Genomic DNA, 15,465 nt, shown 5'->3' on the forward strand with positions numbered 1-15,465 from the left:
CAATTTTTGTCGTCTATTTTGTTTATTAGTTACACTTGCAGCGTTGGAACATTCCTCGAATTTCTAGAACGATGATTCATTTTTTGCTTTGATATAAATACTTTGTTTTTTTGATTGTTATACAATTTCCCTACAGTACTAGTTTTTATAATATATAAATTTTATTTGCGCAAATCAAACATAACTAAGTAGTTATTTACATTCTTGACAAATTAATTTTCTGGAAAACAAAATATTTTGGATAGATTTATTACGCAAAACTTTATCTTGTGAATTGTATGAAATATTGTGATTGAAAAAGATATGTGCAGATTGATTTATTTAAATCTATTTTTGCAAAATTTTTAAACCGACAATTGCATAAATAAACGAATGATTTGTAAAGTTTGCACCGGACAGTCACGCAAAGTTCAAGCCACGTGAAAAACTATTTACACTTGTTTGCTCCACTTGTAATGCATCCCCAATTTATCAAACGGCATGCAAGAAAAAAATAACTGTTTCTTTTTGCAATCATAATCAGTTATATAAACCTATTTAGGCCAAAACAAGAAAGTATGCTTAGTTTTACTAATATAATATAATTATGTTGGTCAATTTCATATAGGTACCAAGGTTGTTAATAAAAAGAAAAACAAGGATTTTTTCTGTTCTTTAATTTGATTGCAAATACACAGCATTCGTTTTGTGTGTTTCTTTTAATTACATATTTGTTTTTTTTTTTAAATCAATACATGTAATGCGTGCGCCAAGGTAGAGATCCGGAAAGAGATTGGACTAACGAGGAAATTACATAACGTTTTTCTTTCTTTTTTGCATTGGCGAGATTTCTTTTTAACAAATATTTGGAGATGTATTGTTTCTTCTTCATTATATTTTCTAAGGGTTTTATATTCGAATATTCATATTAATTATGATTATGAAAAAATGCTCGCCGTCTAATGGGATTAATTATTTAAAGAAGGTAATGCTGGTGGCTTATGGAGCAGAGTTCTTTTGCGTTTTAATAATGCACGTTGTAAGGAAACTCATTAAAGTTCATTTTCTTTGCTTACCACGCCTATATTTAAAAACCGTGAGATTCTTGTGTCTTCTGATCTCAGATTTTATTAAAATATGATGTAATAAAAGAATATATGTCTTTAATAAATGGTATGCAGCAATAAGAGTGTTAATAGGTTTTGTGTAAATGAAAATGTTGATTATTTTTTAAAAATCGTTACTCGTTGCGCTTCATTGTTGTAGCATAATTTGTGAAGATTGAATGGTCGTAAGAAAATTAATAATACATGAACGTGTGTGTGTATTCATTGTTATTTAACATGCTAGAATGTTTTGAATTGTCGCCAAGATAAAAACACGTTTAACTTGTTTAATTACAACTCGCTGTACGCTCAATCATAACAACAAGTAATGCAATGCAAGATTACTCAAGAGCACGTCCATAAATATGAACGCGATAAATACATTATCGGCTATTAATTTGAGAATAAAAATATGGGCGCTATCTGAAGATACGAATGTTAAATGTCAAAGTTTATTATATCGTGATTAGATTAGCTGGTCAGAACAATCGTCGGGCTCTGGATGAGTTAAATAGTTAATGTACTTTGCAGCCTTTGCTCGTCTTCATTTTTAGACGTTCTTCAGTTTAACAAACAATTAACGGAGTCCAAATAAATACCATTGTTTCCGATGGGTTTGATTTGGCGCGGTGCCATTTCGGAAAATAGATCCAATGGCGTCAACTGTGCTTTACTTTCATCGGAAACATTTTCGTAAACGAAACTGGACGAGTTTTTCCAATTGAAAATGTTCGCGCCACTTTTCGCATACTCAATATTAAAATAAGCTTTTTCTTCATATCTCAATGCCTATGATCTCACAGTATTTGCAAGTTTAATAACGCTAAATGGAAAGAAGTTGCGCAACGCTAATTTAACATTCAAATTTAATATCCATTATTTCCTATTCGTTGCTTTTCTTTGACGAATTAATAAATGGAAAAGTGGGGATTAACACGATGTGCTATTATTTTTTTTCTCTCTCTGTCTCTCTAGTAGTTTTAACTAGCGGAGCGAAAAGTTTTGGGTAGTTTGTCAATTTTTGATGTAATGATTAAACGCTCATGTTTATAGTTTTCTCGTTAATGCAGTTGATAATAAAGTTGTTTTTGCAGAGACTTTTACGGTATTCTAAATATTGATGGATTCGGGTTTATATTCATGTTGGTTGGTATATTGAAGAAGTATGAGAATTGTAAAGTAGATGCTACAGCTGCTGGATGTACTTTAATTAAAGGCAGCGAGCCGCCACGAGCAGCGCAAAAGAAAACTATGATGTTTCATTATTGCGAGAGGTTTTCCGCACCGGACGATGCAACAATTCAATTTTTGCACAAGGCACAAAGCGTCCCATTGATCATCATGGTCCAGTTGCAACAAAGACACAAGCTGCTAACCCTTTGTCCGGGGTGCATCTGGCCATCCAGATGAAATGCATCGTTTGAACATTATCTGTTCTTTTTTTTATTGTACTTAAAGCGTTTACCAGATAGACGGGAGAGCTTCCATTGCTTCGGAAACGGCGGACTATGAATAATGCATGCACCGTAAGTTATTTGTTTTTCCTGCGACCAAACAAAGTGGATGTCAAAGGAAGCAAGTGAGCAGCATAAACTTTTTCTTTTATTTATGGATGTTTTCGTTTTGTTTGTTTGTTTACATCTGTGCTTATGAAAATGAACGTCCTTTTTCTGATGAAGCTGATGATGAGGTCGACAGACGAACGGCCGTTGATTATGTAATATTTGAATCCGGGCCGTCGCGGTGTGTTCGCGGTCTGTACGCGTTACGGAAATTTATGTTAAATCCGAGTAATGTATTCGGAACACGGTTGTAACTTCCCGTATTGATACTACTCTGCCTGCGATGGTGATTATGATGACGTCAGCGTCGAGCTTTAAGCTACACACGTATTTAATATAAATGCTGAGGAGGGTCTCTCTCTCTTCATCCTTCTCTCACCCTTCGCAGTCTGCAGCCCACCCTAAGCATTGGGATAAAAATCTATAATTTTCTATGCTGGTTTGGGAACGAACGATGCTGAGGTACAGCACTGACAAATGATCCTCGCAACAAACACACATCATGCCATAATCTGTACACGCAATTTGGGATTTACAGAATATCAATTTAACGCAAACAGTATAAATTATACAAATTTACATTAAATATATAAGATATACATGTTTGTCAGGCTTTCCCTAAAACTGACATTTAATGTCTAGTGTTAATATTCTTTTACAAAGATGAGTGCTTGATATTATGAAAGCTGTTATATATTTAAATGTTGTACATAGTTTAAATTCAAGCGCAATGTCAACGTGACATTCGGAATCATGGCTGTGCATGTCTGTGTCATACCAGTTAGATTATGCATTTAAGCAATTCATCAAATTAAAATATTAGCTTATGGAGTCAGACGTGTGTCAAGCTGATGTTCATGTAAATGGACAGGTGACCAAACTTGCTGAAATTTACGTAAATTATTGAAAGTGTGTAGCAGTTACACTTGATTTCTTTTTTGCACGTTTTTCCTCACATTTTCGTTAGTAGATATAAGCCAAATTATAAATACATAAAAGCATTTTCATTCGGTTTGAAGTTTCTTTGGAATAGGAATCTCCTAATAACTACAGTTTAAGTCCATATGTTCTAAGTTTATACAATTAACCACGTTTGATGTAACAAAAGGACAATAATTTCTATGAAACGTTGCTTCATAGAATCGGAGTCCTGCAACTATTTCCGTTTCTGGTTGCGATACTGGGTGGCCCTTATTTTAGGTCTGCAGACAGACAAAAAGCTACATGGGGTGACGTAAAGGCCACTTAACTTGAGGCAACTTCTCCTTGTAGCATTGCATTACGTATTATTGAAGCAAACACATAAATTAAGGATCGGCAGGACAATTGGATGGTATATTAAAGTATATGTATACGCACAGATAGAGAATCGTCTCAAATTTATATTAGTTATCCTAGTTAAGACGGTTCATTTGTTTTAATTAAACTATTGAGTTCTTTGGAGAGGCACAATTATTTTATTGATGAACATAACATGGCTGCGGCTCATTTTATTGAATTTACTGTTAATGCATCTGCATTCATGAATACTTGATGGAAATATGTATATGCTGAGATTAATGTTTGGAATCGTTTAATTGGCGTGCAACTATTGACCGTACTAGGTCATCGACAACAACCGATCGTTTCCTGGTACACTTATAATATATAATTTAATGAATCAATTAAAATATTGGAAACAGTAATTTGCGCGTAAATGAAAATACCGGCCTCCTTTTTGTGAGCGCAAAAAGCTCTACGAGTCGAGTGTTGTTGATTCGATTTCGCTCGCTCGCACACATTATTCACGAAGTCTGCCGCTTCATCGTAATTTGATTATATTGATAAATATTGCACGAACTTTAATGGCCATCAACAATTATTTCAGCTTGCTTTTGCTATAAATCAATTAGGGCGCTGAAAGTTCGCTCGGAATTTACGTTCTCGTACGTCCTACGACCTAATGCAATTGATAACACAGAACTTCCAAAATTCATTACACGCATAATCCACTATTCCGTCTCTCATCAACAAAGTCTAAGGCTTTCAATGGCCACAAACGAAAGTTTCCAGCGTTCCATTCAATTAATCCGACCTTGGCGCGAATTAACTAAATTGTATAAGTCGTACCAAACAATCGCTGTTTTTTTTCAGGATTATGCATATCACGTGATCTTAGGTAGTAATACTCGTTCGAAGATGTTGATTGGAATCGTGCTGCAGCAGCCTTTCAGAGCTGGCCCGATTTAGTTTTATTACGCCGGATGTCGCTTGTTTAAGTTCCGACTTCCGGCAGCAATTCGACTGATGCCACGTAGTTGTTCCCTCCGCTCGCAATAATTTCGAATCCAATTGAAACAATGGATCCATCCGACTGCATGACTATTGTACTAGATCTGTGCAGAAGTGAAGCTACGTAGTGAGAGAGAGGCCAGCAGTCGGGAGAAAGGGTTGTTGCACCGGAAATGGAAAGACGTGCGAAGGAAGCACACCGTGCGTTCAGATGAATAATTATTAGGACGTAACGGAATTCGTCATTCGCACATTGAATTCCTGATTTCGTTTATTGCTGGCAAATTTAGAAGTTTATTTAGATTTATAAATAACATTTGGTGTGTGCAGATCCAAATCCTTCTTTCCTTTTGCGAATACAATAAACGAGAATTCTAATTTTGGCATGTTTCCGCACTCCGTGATTTTAGCACCATTTCGAAACTTCCTTGTTTTTACACTATAATACTTCCTTTATTTGCTGCGACTTACATTCAGCTTTATAAGAAAATATATAAATATTCCTGTTACTATTTCATAATTGCCGGGATGAAAATAGAACTCTCGTTCATTGGAAGTTGTTATTACGGGTATTTTCTAGAACCAGTTCTTTTTATACCCCTCTTTCTACCTGAAATAGTAATTTTGCTTTTTCTTCGGCGTTTGGCCTTAGTTAAACAGTTAGTTACTTGTAGTGAACAACGTTGGTTTTTGTCTTTTTTTTCGAAGTGCTTCATCATACTCAATTATTTCTTTCCTTTTTGTAAGTACTACTTATTTATACTTTATTTTACTAGTCAACTCGTCAAATTTCATTATCATTGATACTATAGTTGTTAGTTTAATTGATCAAAAATAGTAAAGTATTTTCTCTATATGTGCTGAACTTTCATAAATTGTCACACGCCAACTGTAAAATTTGAAATTGTTTTTACTCTATTTAAATTATTTAAATTGTACGTAAGGCATAAATAGAAAAACTGAAAGGTTAATAATAAATTATAGTAGTGATAACTAATTAAGCAAGAAAAGAAGAAAAAAAAACTTGGAAACCGTTAGTAATTGTAACCGTGCCTACTCAACGGCTGCTCTGCATTTCCAAGAACTCAAAATACAAGCATAACATAAATGTTTTTCTTTAATTAAGAAATACTACTACTAACGCTTCTTGTCTTTTACAAATTATGTATTCTATAGTTAGTATGTACAAACTCAACCAACTATAGAATGTATAAATAAAATTAATAAACATAATTTATTGCATATTCAAAATCAAAATGATTATGTAATTAAAATAATTTAATTTATCGATTTTTTTAGAAATATTTTTATTTTTATATATCAAAATTATATTATAATTATATATTTATTCTCAGTAACAGTTTAAAAAAAAACATGATTCTCATGAGCAGTTGGTGATATACATGAAAATAAACAACTTAAATGTTTATATAAGTTGAAACCACATTTAGCGTTTGAAAACAAAAGTACATTTTCTTCATATTATCCAAGCATGTCTAAGATGATATAAAATCAATTCATACATCGAATTATACGAGTGTTTCTCGGTAGAATTTATAATTTATATAAGAAAGCTATAATTTTTTATCCACATAATTGGATTTCGATTTACTGACATTCAAAGTGATTATAATACACAAACATTATGTTTTTTTTTTGTGAGGAAAGGAGTCACAGCTGAAACAAAGTCATGGTCAGAACCTAAACAAACGTGTTTTATACGAATCTGCCATCTGCGCTTTATTTTTAGAAGCCAAATGTCTCGTAAAGAAATTACTGCTCATTTCACGATTATTTTTTGACATGTGACAAACGACACATGAAAATGTTATTATAAATATGTAACCGGTTTCTAAAATGAATAATAAACATTATTTTAGAGTTACTATTTGAAATTAAATATTTTGCTTGAGATGAAGCAGGTGCTTTAATATGAAGTTTGATTATTGTTAATGAACATGTTCTATTTCGAACGTTAGGTTAATATTTGGAGAATAATTCGTGGAATATGCGTATTCTGAGCATATCTAAATTTAAATATCGGTAAATATTGGTATGATTGATACGAGGGAAAGGAGAACACGAGGAGATGTGAAATTATGAAAAAAAAAAATGTATATGAAGTTTGGGTCGTCGAGGGTTCTGAGGGTGACATCATTTATGTGTCTGTCAACGTACTACCAGTCATTAATTCCCACATGAAAAGATGTCCCCTATAACCTCATCAACTATGTCTGCTGCATGCAGCTTTAATAAACGATCTGTTCGAGCCATCCTGAAACTCGTTCATACTCGCACACATGTTTACCAGATCTACTGAAGCAATAATACCGGGAAACCAATTAAAAGCAATAATGCCCCACCAATAAAACACCAGGAAAACCTACCAGATATTCATCTTAAGAGTTTAGAGGAATTATTTATAAACCGTTATGATTCCATCAAAGCATTATAATGCTATAAGTAGAGAGAGAGAGAGGAGAAAAAAAAAGGGAAGTGCAAACGAGCCTAGATCACACTTAGTTTAAAAATAAAATCAATCTATTGAGAGTCGATGGGCATATGCCAAACAATTTTAAATAGAACGCCAATAAACATATATAAGTTAAGCCGTAACACTGATCGAATTCTTCCTGTTGAAATTTAAGGAAATCGATGGATGGAACGTACGTCGTCCTCCATGAAACTTTCAAACGGTAAACACGTTTTCGTAGCTAAAGCGGTATTATTGATTGAGATGCGAAAATTGCTTTCCACCAGATAGTCTTACTCTTCCATTTATTCCACGTACGTGGATGGATTGTATGCAAACGGATGAATAGTTTGATCCTCACAAATAATTGAATTGAGTGAGTTTCACAGCTTCGCAGACTCGAAGAGCGTTAAATAGGAATTTTGTATTTCTCTCGAAGCTTGTGACAGTCTATTTCTGGATAAAATGCTGCCACGGAGGGGTTGTTTCGGTCCCGCAGACGCCGCAGAGTGCGAGTTGTTATATTTAGATTTTAATTTTGCAACAAAGAGGAGGCCATGGTGTATTCCTGAAATAAGCGGGAGGAAACACGGCGAGAGGGCACAAAACGAAGGCGAATAAAGTGATTAAAAACAAGAAGACGACGACGATGAACGAGAAGAAAAAGAAAGGAGAGTCGCATCCGGAGGAAACGTGCGTCTGCTGAGACCGAAATGAATTGATGAAAGGCGTCGCGACGCCAAACCTGAACTCATTTCCATTCCAATCAACCGTCCGGACGCATTTCCATCCATTCCCGATTCCCGGCTTTCTAATTAAGAGCTTGAAATTGAAATTTCAAAACAAAATACTACAACGAACATCGATCGTGTTGTGAGAGGGTTGAGGGGAAATAATTGCAGGCTGTTTCCATCCGTGATATTTGTTTGTTGTTTTTCAATTTCGCCGCCCCCCCATGTTTCCTGCCTTTATTTCTTTCATTCTGCAGAGCGAACGAAAACACCGCGATGCGTGATGTTTAATTGTAAAAAAAATATATTTAATTTCGAACTGACGCAATACAATTAATTGAAATTATTTTTATTCGTAGAGGAAAATCTACATTAATGCAAATTGTTCAATAAATTTTGTTTATTATTAATTTTCACATTTATATATTTGAAAATTTTGTTAATTGCATATTATTGTTATTTTCATAACTGACTGTTCATGAAATAATTCTAAATTAATTAAATTTCATTGATTCATACAATTCATATATAAATTAAATGTATATATTTATCGAATATATAAAAGGAAAAATTTGATCGCTCAAACAATGAAATGTTGACGATATAGATATATGCAATACACTAACGAGCTGCCGGGCGACATGTAATGGATAACAAGAGGCTATTTGTGCTCGAGCTATTTCTGATCGTATATGTAAGGAACCAAATTGAAATTCTACACCTCACCAATACTTTATCGAGTACACACATTTTCATGATGAATTTTCGAGAAGAACAGCAATTAATCTATATTATTTTTCATTAATTAGTTGATACAACGTATACTGTCTACTCGCATTACTTGCAAAGAAATTTATTAATAAAAGTATTAGAGAATCATCTTAAATAATTAACTCATCCTATAACAACTTGCAACTACATTAAACATTAAAAATAGAATTTATTTCAATAATTACATGATATTCAAAGACTAGTATTTAGAGGGAAATTACTAGAGTGTATTTGTTGTCGTAAATTATTTATTTTTCTACTTATAATAATGAGCTAATAATATATACAAAGTGTACATAAATTTCAAAGCATTTGCGTATACAATTTGAGGGAATTCAATTGTCGTTTTTCTCTTATTTCTCGGTGCTGGTAGTCGAAATGTCCTTTTCATATATTAAGGACTTTCTATTTGATTATTTTCATTTTTATGTATTTATTATTAATACATTTATTACGTGAAATTGAAACTTCTAAAGTAAATATTTCAACGGAATAAAATTAAGTTACCAATGTGTTTTTTTGTAGTATAATATAAACTAAGGAAATTTCAAAACATTGCGATGAAAGTTGTGTATTCTTGGAGTATTTAACTCGTAAAGCGGTTGTTTAGTCTTAGCAGTCTCTGTATATTGGAGCAGTTTAAAATATTTGTGGCTTTAAAGAGTAATCGTATGTCGTAAATCGTCGATTTGTTTTGGTCAAGAGGAAATAGTAACTGAAGTATTTTGTTCTTGTTTTTTCTGTTTGCAGCACATGGTGCAAACGGGTATGGCGACCCCGTTCGGAGCGGCGGCACACACCGGATTTGCGGCACAAAATGGCGACGTAAAAACGGCCGTCGATGCTAAAGATGTGCCTCTTCTGCCACAGCCGGCTGCTGCAGCTGCGGCGGTTGCAGCCGCGGCGGCAGCAGCAGCGGTTGTACCACCTTTTTCGCCGCCTCCACCGCAGGCCGCATCAGAACAGACGCCCGCAGGAAGCAGTCCTGCGAGGCCGGCATACGAAGGAGCTGTCGTCGTCCAAACTGAAGCCGAAGCACAACCGACGGCACAAGCACAGAATACAGAAACCAGCGATGCCAATGCCACGGGCACGACGAACTCGGATCCTACTAAAAATCAACCGAAAAGATTACATGTATCAAACATTCCGTTTAGATTTAGGGATCCAGATCTGAGAGCTATGTTTGGGGTAAGTTTACTGCAGGATGAATTTATTCATGATTCAAACCGCCTTCAAATATTTAACGTTGCATGCACCAGGCACATTCGGATGCTGTCTGCCACCATACACGAACACACGACAGTGATCCATAAATTTCTAATCTCTATTGTCGGGCAGGGAAATTCGGCTATATCCATTATTCGGTACTCCAGCAAGAACTGAAATGTCTTTTACTATTTGGAGCTTATTTAAAGAAGTGGTACGACAGACTAGAAAAATAATTTATGAACTAATGCACCACAATATTATTTTTTCAAAATAAATAACATCTTTTGCTACAGATCAGTAAAAGATCTTCATGTGCCAACTAAATGTCTTCACTTTTTTTTTAAAACATAAATAATTTCAACCAGTTGATTTACTCGAAAACATATACGTCTTTTAACTTTGTTTATTTAGATAAATATGTTTATATTTAAACTATAACTAAAAGCCTGTTTTGATATCATTTTTGAAGGAACTTGATTAAATTGTCATTGATTATTGCTCACAAATAAGATCAAATGCAATTTAAGTAAAAAAAAAAGTATAAAATCTTAGTTATTTTAATGTTTATTTGCTCCTAAAATGAATTTAAGATGATAATATGTTGTCAGTAACCGAATTTCACTGTTTTACATATTTATAATTGTATTCACTACTTTATTTCACTGTTAACATCTGTCGGTTCTTTGTTTGTAAAGCGCTGTACTGTAATCAAATCTGGGGTAGAGCGTGTACTAAGTCTGGTCTAATAAATTATGTAAAAACTACCGCACACATAGGTAAACATCAGTTACATACGAAGATTTGTATAAATAACACTGAACTTGAATTACATCCGCCGTCCATCTGGCGATACAAATTACTTACGACAGCGTGACTATTTATTTCTTTTCGGACACAGAAGTTTTGAATTACCGCAGGATCTTTCTACAATTACTTTCATTGTTTCAATTTCTCACAGTTAGATTGAAACACACGCGTTCGGTGTGATTTTCTTCGTTATTTAATCACGCTACGAAGTACACAAAGATTAACTTGGATATTAGCATGTTCAGCATAATTTTGTTCAATTCTAACAATAAATATGTTATTACTGTTGGTAGATTGTATGTAATTATTGCTTAATGCATACTTGCATAGTTGATGCTACATTATTATAATTTGCTTGCTGTATGTATCAAGCTAAACCTGCTGAAATTTTGAGATAATCCATTGGCTGAGGTTTAATGGATTATTGCGTAATACCAATTCTCGTCCCTGCTTACGTGAAACGTGATTATTTACTGAATCAGTTTAGGTCTCGTCGGGTGATTTTGCAATAATAAACACTTTCTAACGAATACGAATACACAATACCGAAACTGATGTATTTGTTGTTTTATAATAAAATGATTTTCTGTTTACAGCAATTTGGTCCAATATTAGATGTGGAAATAATCTTTAATGAACGTGGATCAAAGGTATGCACTTTTTATTTTACTCTGATTTATAATCAATTGAATAGATATTGAAAACAAATTAAGGAAAAAAAAGTATATAATATGCAAGGATTTAGTGTGGGGCCCGCCTTGAACTCCGATGAAATTTCACTGAATATTTCTATCTGACGTTGATCTAAACGAAAAAAAAAACAAGAAAAAGAATATTTTAATCGATGGAATTCAATTAACGAAGGATTTGTTTTTAGTTTTTGTTTGGAAGAACGAAAGGGAGAGAGAGGAAAGAATGGATTGAATACATTTAATTGAATACACACAGATGATAGGGAAAGAGAGACTGAGATTATGTAACTAAATCAAAGAAAAAAAAATAGATAAATAAATACAAGTCGTAGGGAGGTTCGCCACTTTTAATATCATCAACGCTTATTTCTTTTTTCTATCAGAAACACGTCATAATATGTTTCAACGACGTTTCGTTTACTTTTGGTCTACATAATAGTTAACACAAAGTTGATATGAATATAGTTCGTTTTATTTTGATTTATTTTTTTGACATGATGATGATGATGATGACGATGATGTATGGACGCTTTAATTAGTTGGCTAAATTATTTTGTTGTTCTTTCTTTCCGTTAATATTAAATGTGGTGAGCACCGTACCTTTTTCTTGGCTGTTTTGTTTAATATAAGAAGCGAATGAATTACATCGATAACAACCGAACACACAATTTGATCGCCTCCAATTATTTTTATTTTGATATCATAGAAGACACACTACAGGATGTTTCAATAACCAAGAGCAATGTTTCACTTAACTAGAGTTTAAATAGCTTAAATGCGCAGACTAAAGTTTTACTCACGCCATTTCTATTGTATACGATGATGATGCTTGGGTATGTGCAGATGAAAAATAATAATTCAAAATTCCTTTTGTTGTTTAGGATGAAAGGACGTAAGAGACGTGTGATATTTCTAGAGCGAATCGCATTGTGTCCGTTATTGAACACAAGTCCTGTATGTACCACAAGCACACACTCTCACACACAATTACACGAATTTCAGGGTGTATTTTGTTACTTTTTATTTTCTTTTATATATAATTTAATTCTTTATTTTTTTTTTAAATTTTTGTGTTATGGTTTCTTGATCTGGCTGCTACTGTTTCCCTTTTTTTTATTTATCATTTATCTCTCTATTCTGTATTCTTTTGAAATTTTCCATTTTCGTTTACTTGTTTCTATTTTATTTAAAAAGGCTATACTAGAATTGAATTAATTTAGTGAATTCACGGTGTGTGTATCACGAACTGTAGTATATTTTTTTTTGTTTGTTTTCTTTTGTTTGGAGAAGAGAATCAAATTAAGACTTATCACATATTTTTACTATCGTATTAACATACTATTACTACTACTACTACTGTTCGGTATCTTGCTGCTCTCTCACACCACATTATTTTCTTATTATTTCAAATCATTCGGTTGCATAATGCATTGTATAATCGACGTTTCGATCTTCTCATTATTCTGTCGATTCTATTATGCACTACGAATTAATAAGTTCTCATTTTTTATATATATCATTTAATTTTCTCTAATATCTCCGTAATTTACTTATTATGTATGTTCTGACTGAGTGTTTGGCATATGTAACTCTTGCTAGTTTCTTTAGTAGATTGTATGTCTAATATATATTGCTTGGGGCCGAGGCGGGCCAAAAAGTACACACTTGAGACATAGTATGTATACGTATATATTAATATAATATACACGTATATGAATAAAACAAAATTGACTATTTGTTTTAACTATATGGAACCTGCCCATTTCTTATTTTTGTTTTATATATAAATTTATTTTTATTTCAATTTCTTTTTCATTTAGTTTTATACTATTATTTTGCTACACCACACAAACACAGTATATATATAATTTGTAAAGTTTGACGAAATTTGATTACATAAGTCTCTTATTATTGTTGTTAATATCTTCAACGATTTTATTTATATTTCTTCGTATAATATTCAATGATTATGATGATGATGGTTTCATTTATTGCGTAACTGAGACAAGTTTAATGATACTTTTCATGTACCGAATTACGTTGATGCATGTGGTGAGACGGTGTGGCTGGGTTCTCAAATGTGGTGACGACTCACCCACACCGAAATATCCGCCCTCCCCGTTCAAATTAAAGAGACTTGGTAGTGTACATATTCGAAACGAATTTGCTCAGAGCTCTGATCGATAGGTCAGCAAATATATTTTATATGTATACACTGTGAGTTGCGTCCGCTCCATTACCACTGCACACACACACCATTTTTATCTTACTAAAATTATACTTAATCCAATGTAAGGCAAGAACATTTCTTTACCAGAAACTATACTCTTTGGTGGTGACTGTGATAACAAAACAATATTAATCGACTCAGTCTTATACTAATTCACGAATTACTATTAACACCAATCAAGATTCTTAAGATCGGCTGTTCTTTAATTCACGTCTCACTCAGGTTTTCACTTTTCTTAATATTTATCAATTAATACTATTAAATTTTGCAACATTAGTTAGATTTGTTTAATTAACTTATTACCATCATTTATACTCGCCAATGATTTTATCTTCTTTTCTTGAATTAAATTTGTGAATAAACCACTATTTCTTTTAGTAAAATCAAGTTAATGATTTAATAAGAGTATTAGGGAATAAAGTTGTTTTAATAGTTTTTTTTTCTTTCTTGATTTGATTTTAAGTGGTGTGCGCTACATCATTTTGCAGAATGATTATTAGCGGAACAGACCGACCTATTTCTTCATTCCATGGCTGCGAGTAGTTGTACAAATAGCCAATTATATTTGCCACTCGAAGATTGAATAACTCCAGCACCTTGCAAAAAGTGATTCATATCTCTGCAATAGAAATTTCAACATATTATATGATGTTAGAAGATAGTGGACACCTGACCTGAGACGTAAATGAGCAGCCTTACATTTCGTTTTCAAATATTATTATTATTATTTCATTTACTCTCTCTCAAAAATGTAATACAAGAAGTAAAAACATTGAAGTAGTACACTGTTCCTTGCTGTGTAATGTCAGTATGTAAACAATTTGGGCAATGCTTACTAGGAGGTAGAGTAATGTTACGATCTTCGTGTATCTACACTTTACTTGATTAGGAGTCGTCTATGTGTGAATGAGTATATATCTGGAGGTTGCCACCATTGAAGCAAGTGTAGTGTATCGTTCTTGCGATACTGTTGAGCGGTTCAATTGTTATTATTTGAAAGAGGAGAGGAGAAAAAAGAAACGAAGAAAGTTGGAATATATGATTTGCAGGATCAAAATGATAGCCGGCGGTGGTAAGTGGTGTGTGCGCGCGCGATTGATGGTGTATATGGAATGATGAAGCTTTAACAGTGTAGTAGTTCTAACGTAACGGAGCTTCTAGACGCATGACGTCTAACGTAACTATGTCATCATGTCATTGCACGCTGTTTTAATGCATGTCTTTGTCTGTCTGCATGCAGGGGTTCGGTTTTGTAACATTCGCAAATAGTGCTGATGCGGAGCGCGCACGAGACCGACTTCACGGCACCGTGGTTGAGGGAAGAAAGATAGAGGTGTGCATGATTCTCTCGTTTATTATTATTATTATTATTAAATTGTTATTATTATTATTATTATATTTACCAAGATACGTAAAGCGAATTTATCAAGTAGCACTGGCCTGTCCCTACCCCCCTAAAAGTTGACTTATAAGTTGAGATTAATTTTGTTTTAATGACCGCTATCAAGTAGTAGTACAAAAGACGAACGATGGACAAAAATGACCTTTTATCTATCTCTTCTTGTACTCTCTGGTGTACTCACTCTCTCTGTAAGATCCTTGGTAAAACAAGGTCAAAACCCCTCGTGTGG

The 15,465-nt window shown here is 33.5% G+C and overlaps 1 protein-coding gene across 3 annotated transcripts in view; it reads left to right on the forward strand.

The window, feature by feature from the left end:
* LOC108559637 (RNA binding protein fox-1 homolog 3) overlaps positions 1–15,465 on the forward strand; it is a 31,600-nt gene that overhangs the window by 8,486 nt on the left and 7,649 nt on the right. For 2 of the 3 annotated variants that reach the window (XM_017916972.1, XM_017916971.1), the window contains exons 2-4: positions 9,644–10,084; positions 11,509–11,562; positions 15,075–15,167. In XM_017916972.1, the coding sequence (XP_017772461.1) occupies positions 9,647–10,084; positions 11,509–11,562; positions 15,075–15,167 (585 nt within the window). In that variant the 5' untranslated portion in view covers positions 9,644–9,646. The remainder of the gene's footprint in view (positions 1–9,643; positions 10,085–11,508; positions 11,563–15,074; positions 15,168–15,465) is intronic. The other variant, XM_017916973.1, reaches the window with a different exon arrangement.

The sequence above is a fragment of the Nicrophorus vespilloides genome, unplaced genomic scaffold (genome assembly GCF_001412225.1).
Source record: "Nicrophorus vespilloides isolate i.1.1-1 unplaced genomic scaffold, Nicve_v1.0, whole genome shotgun sequence".
Taxonomy (NCBI): Eukaryota; Metazoa; Arthropoda; class Insecta; order Coleoptera; family Silphidae; genus Nicrophorus; species Nicrophorus vespilloides.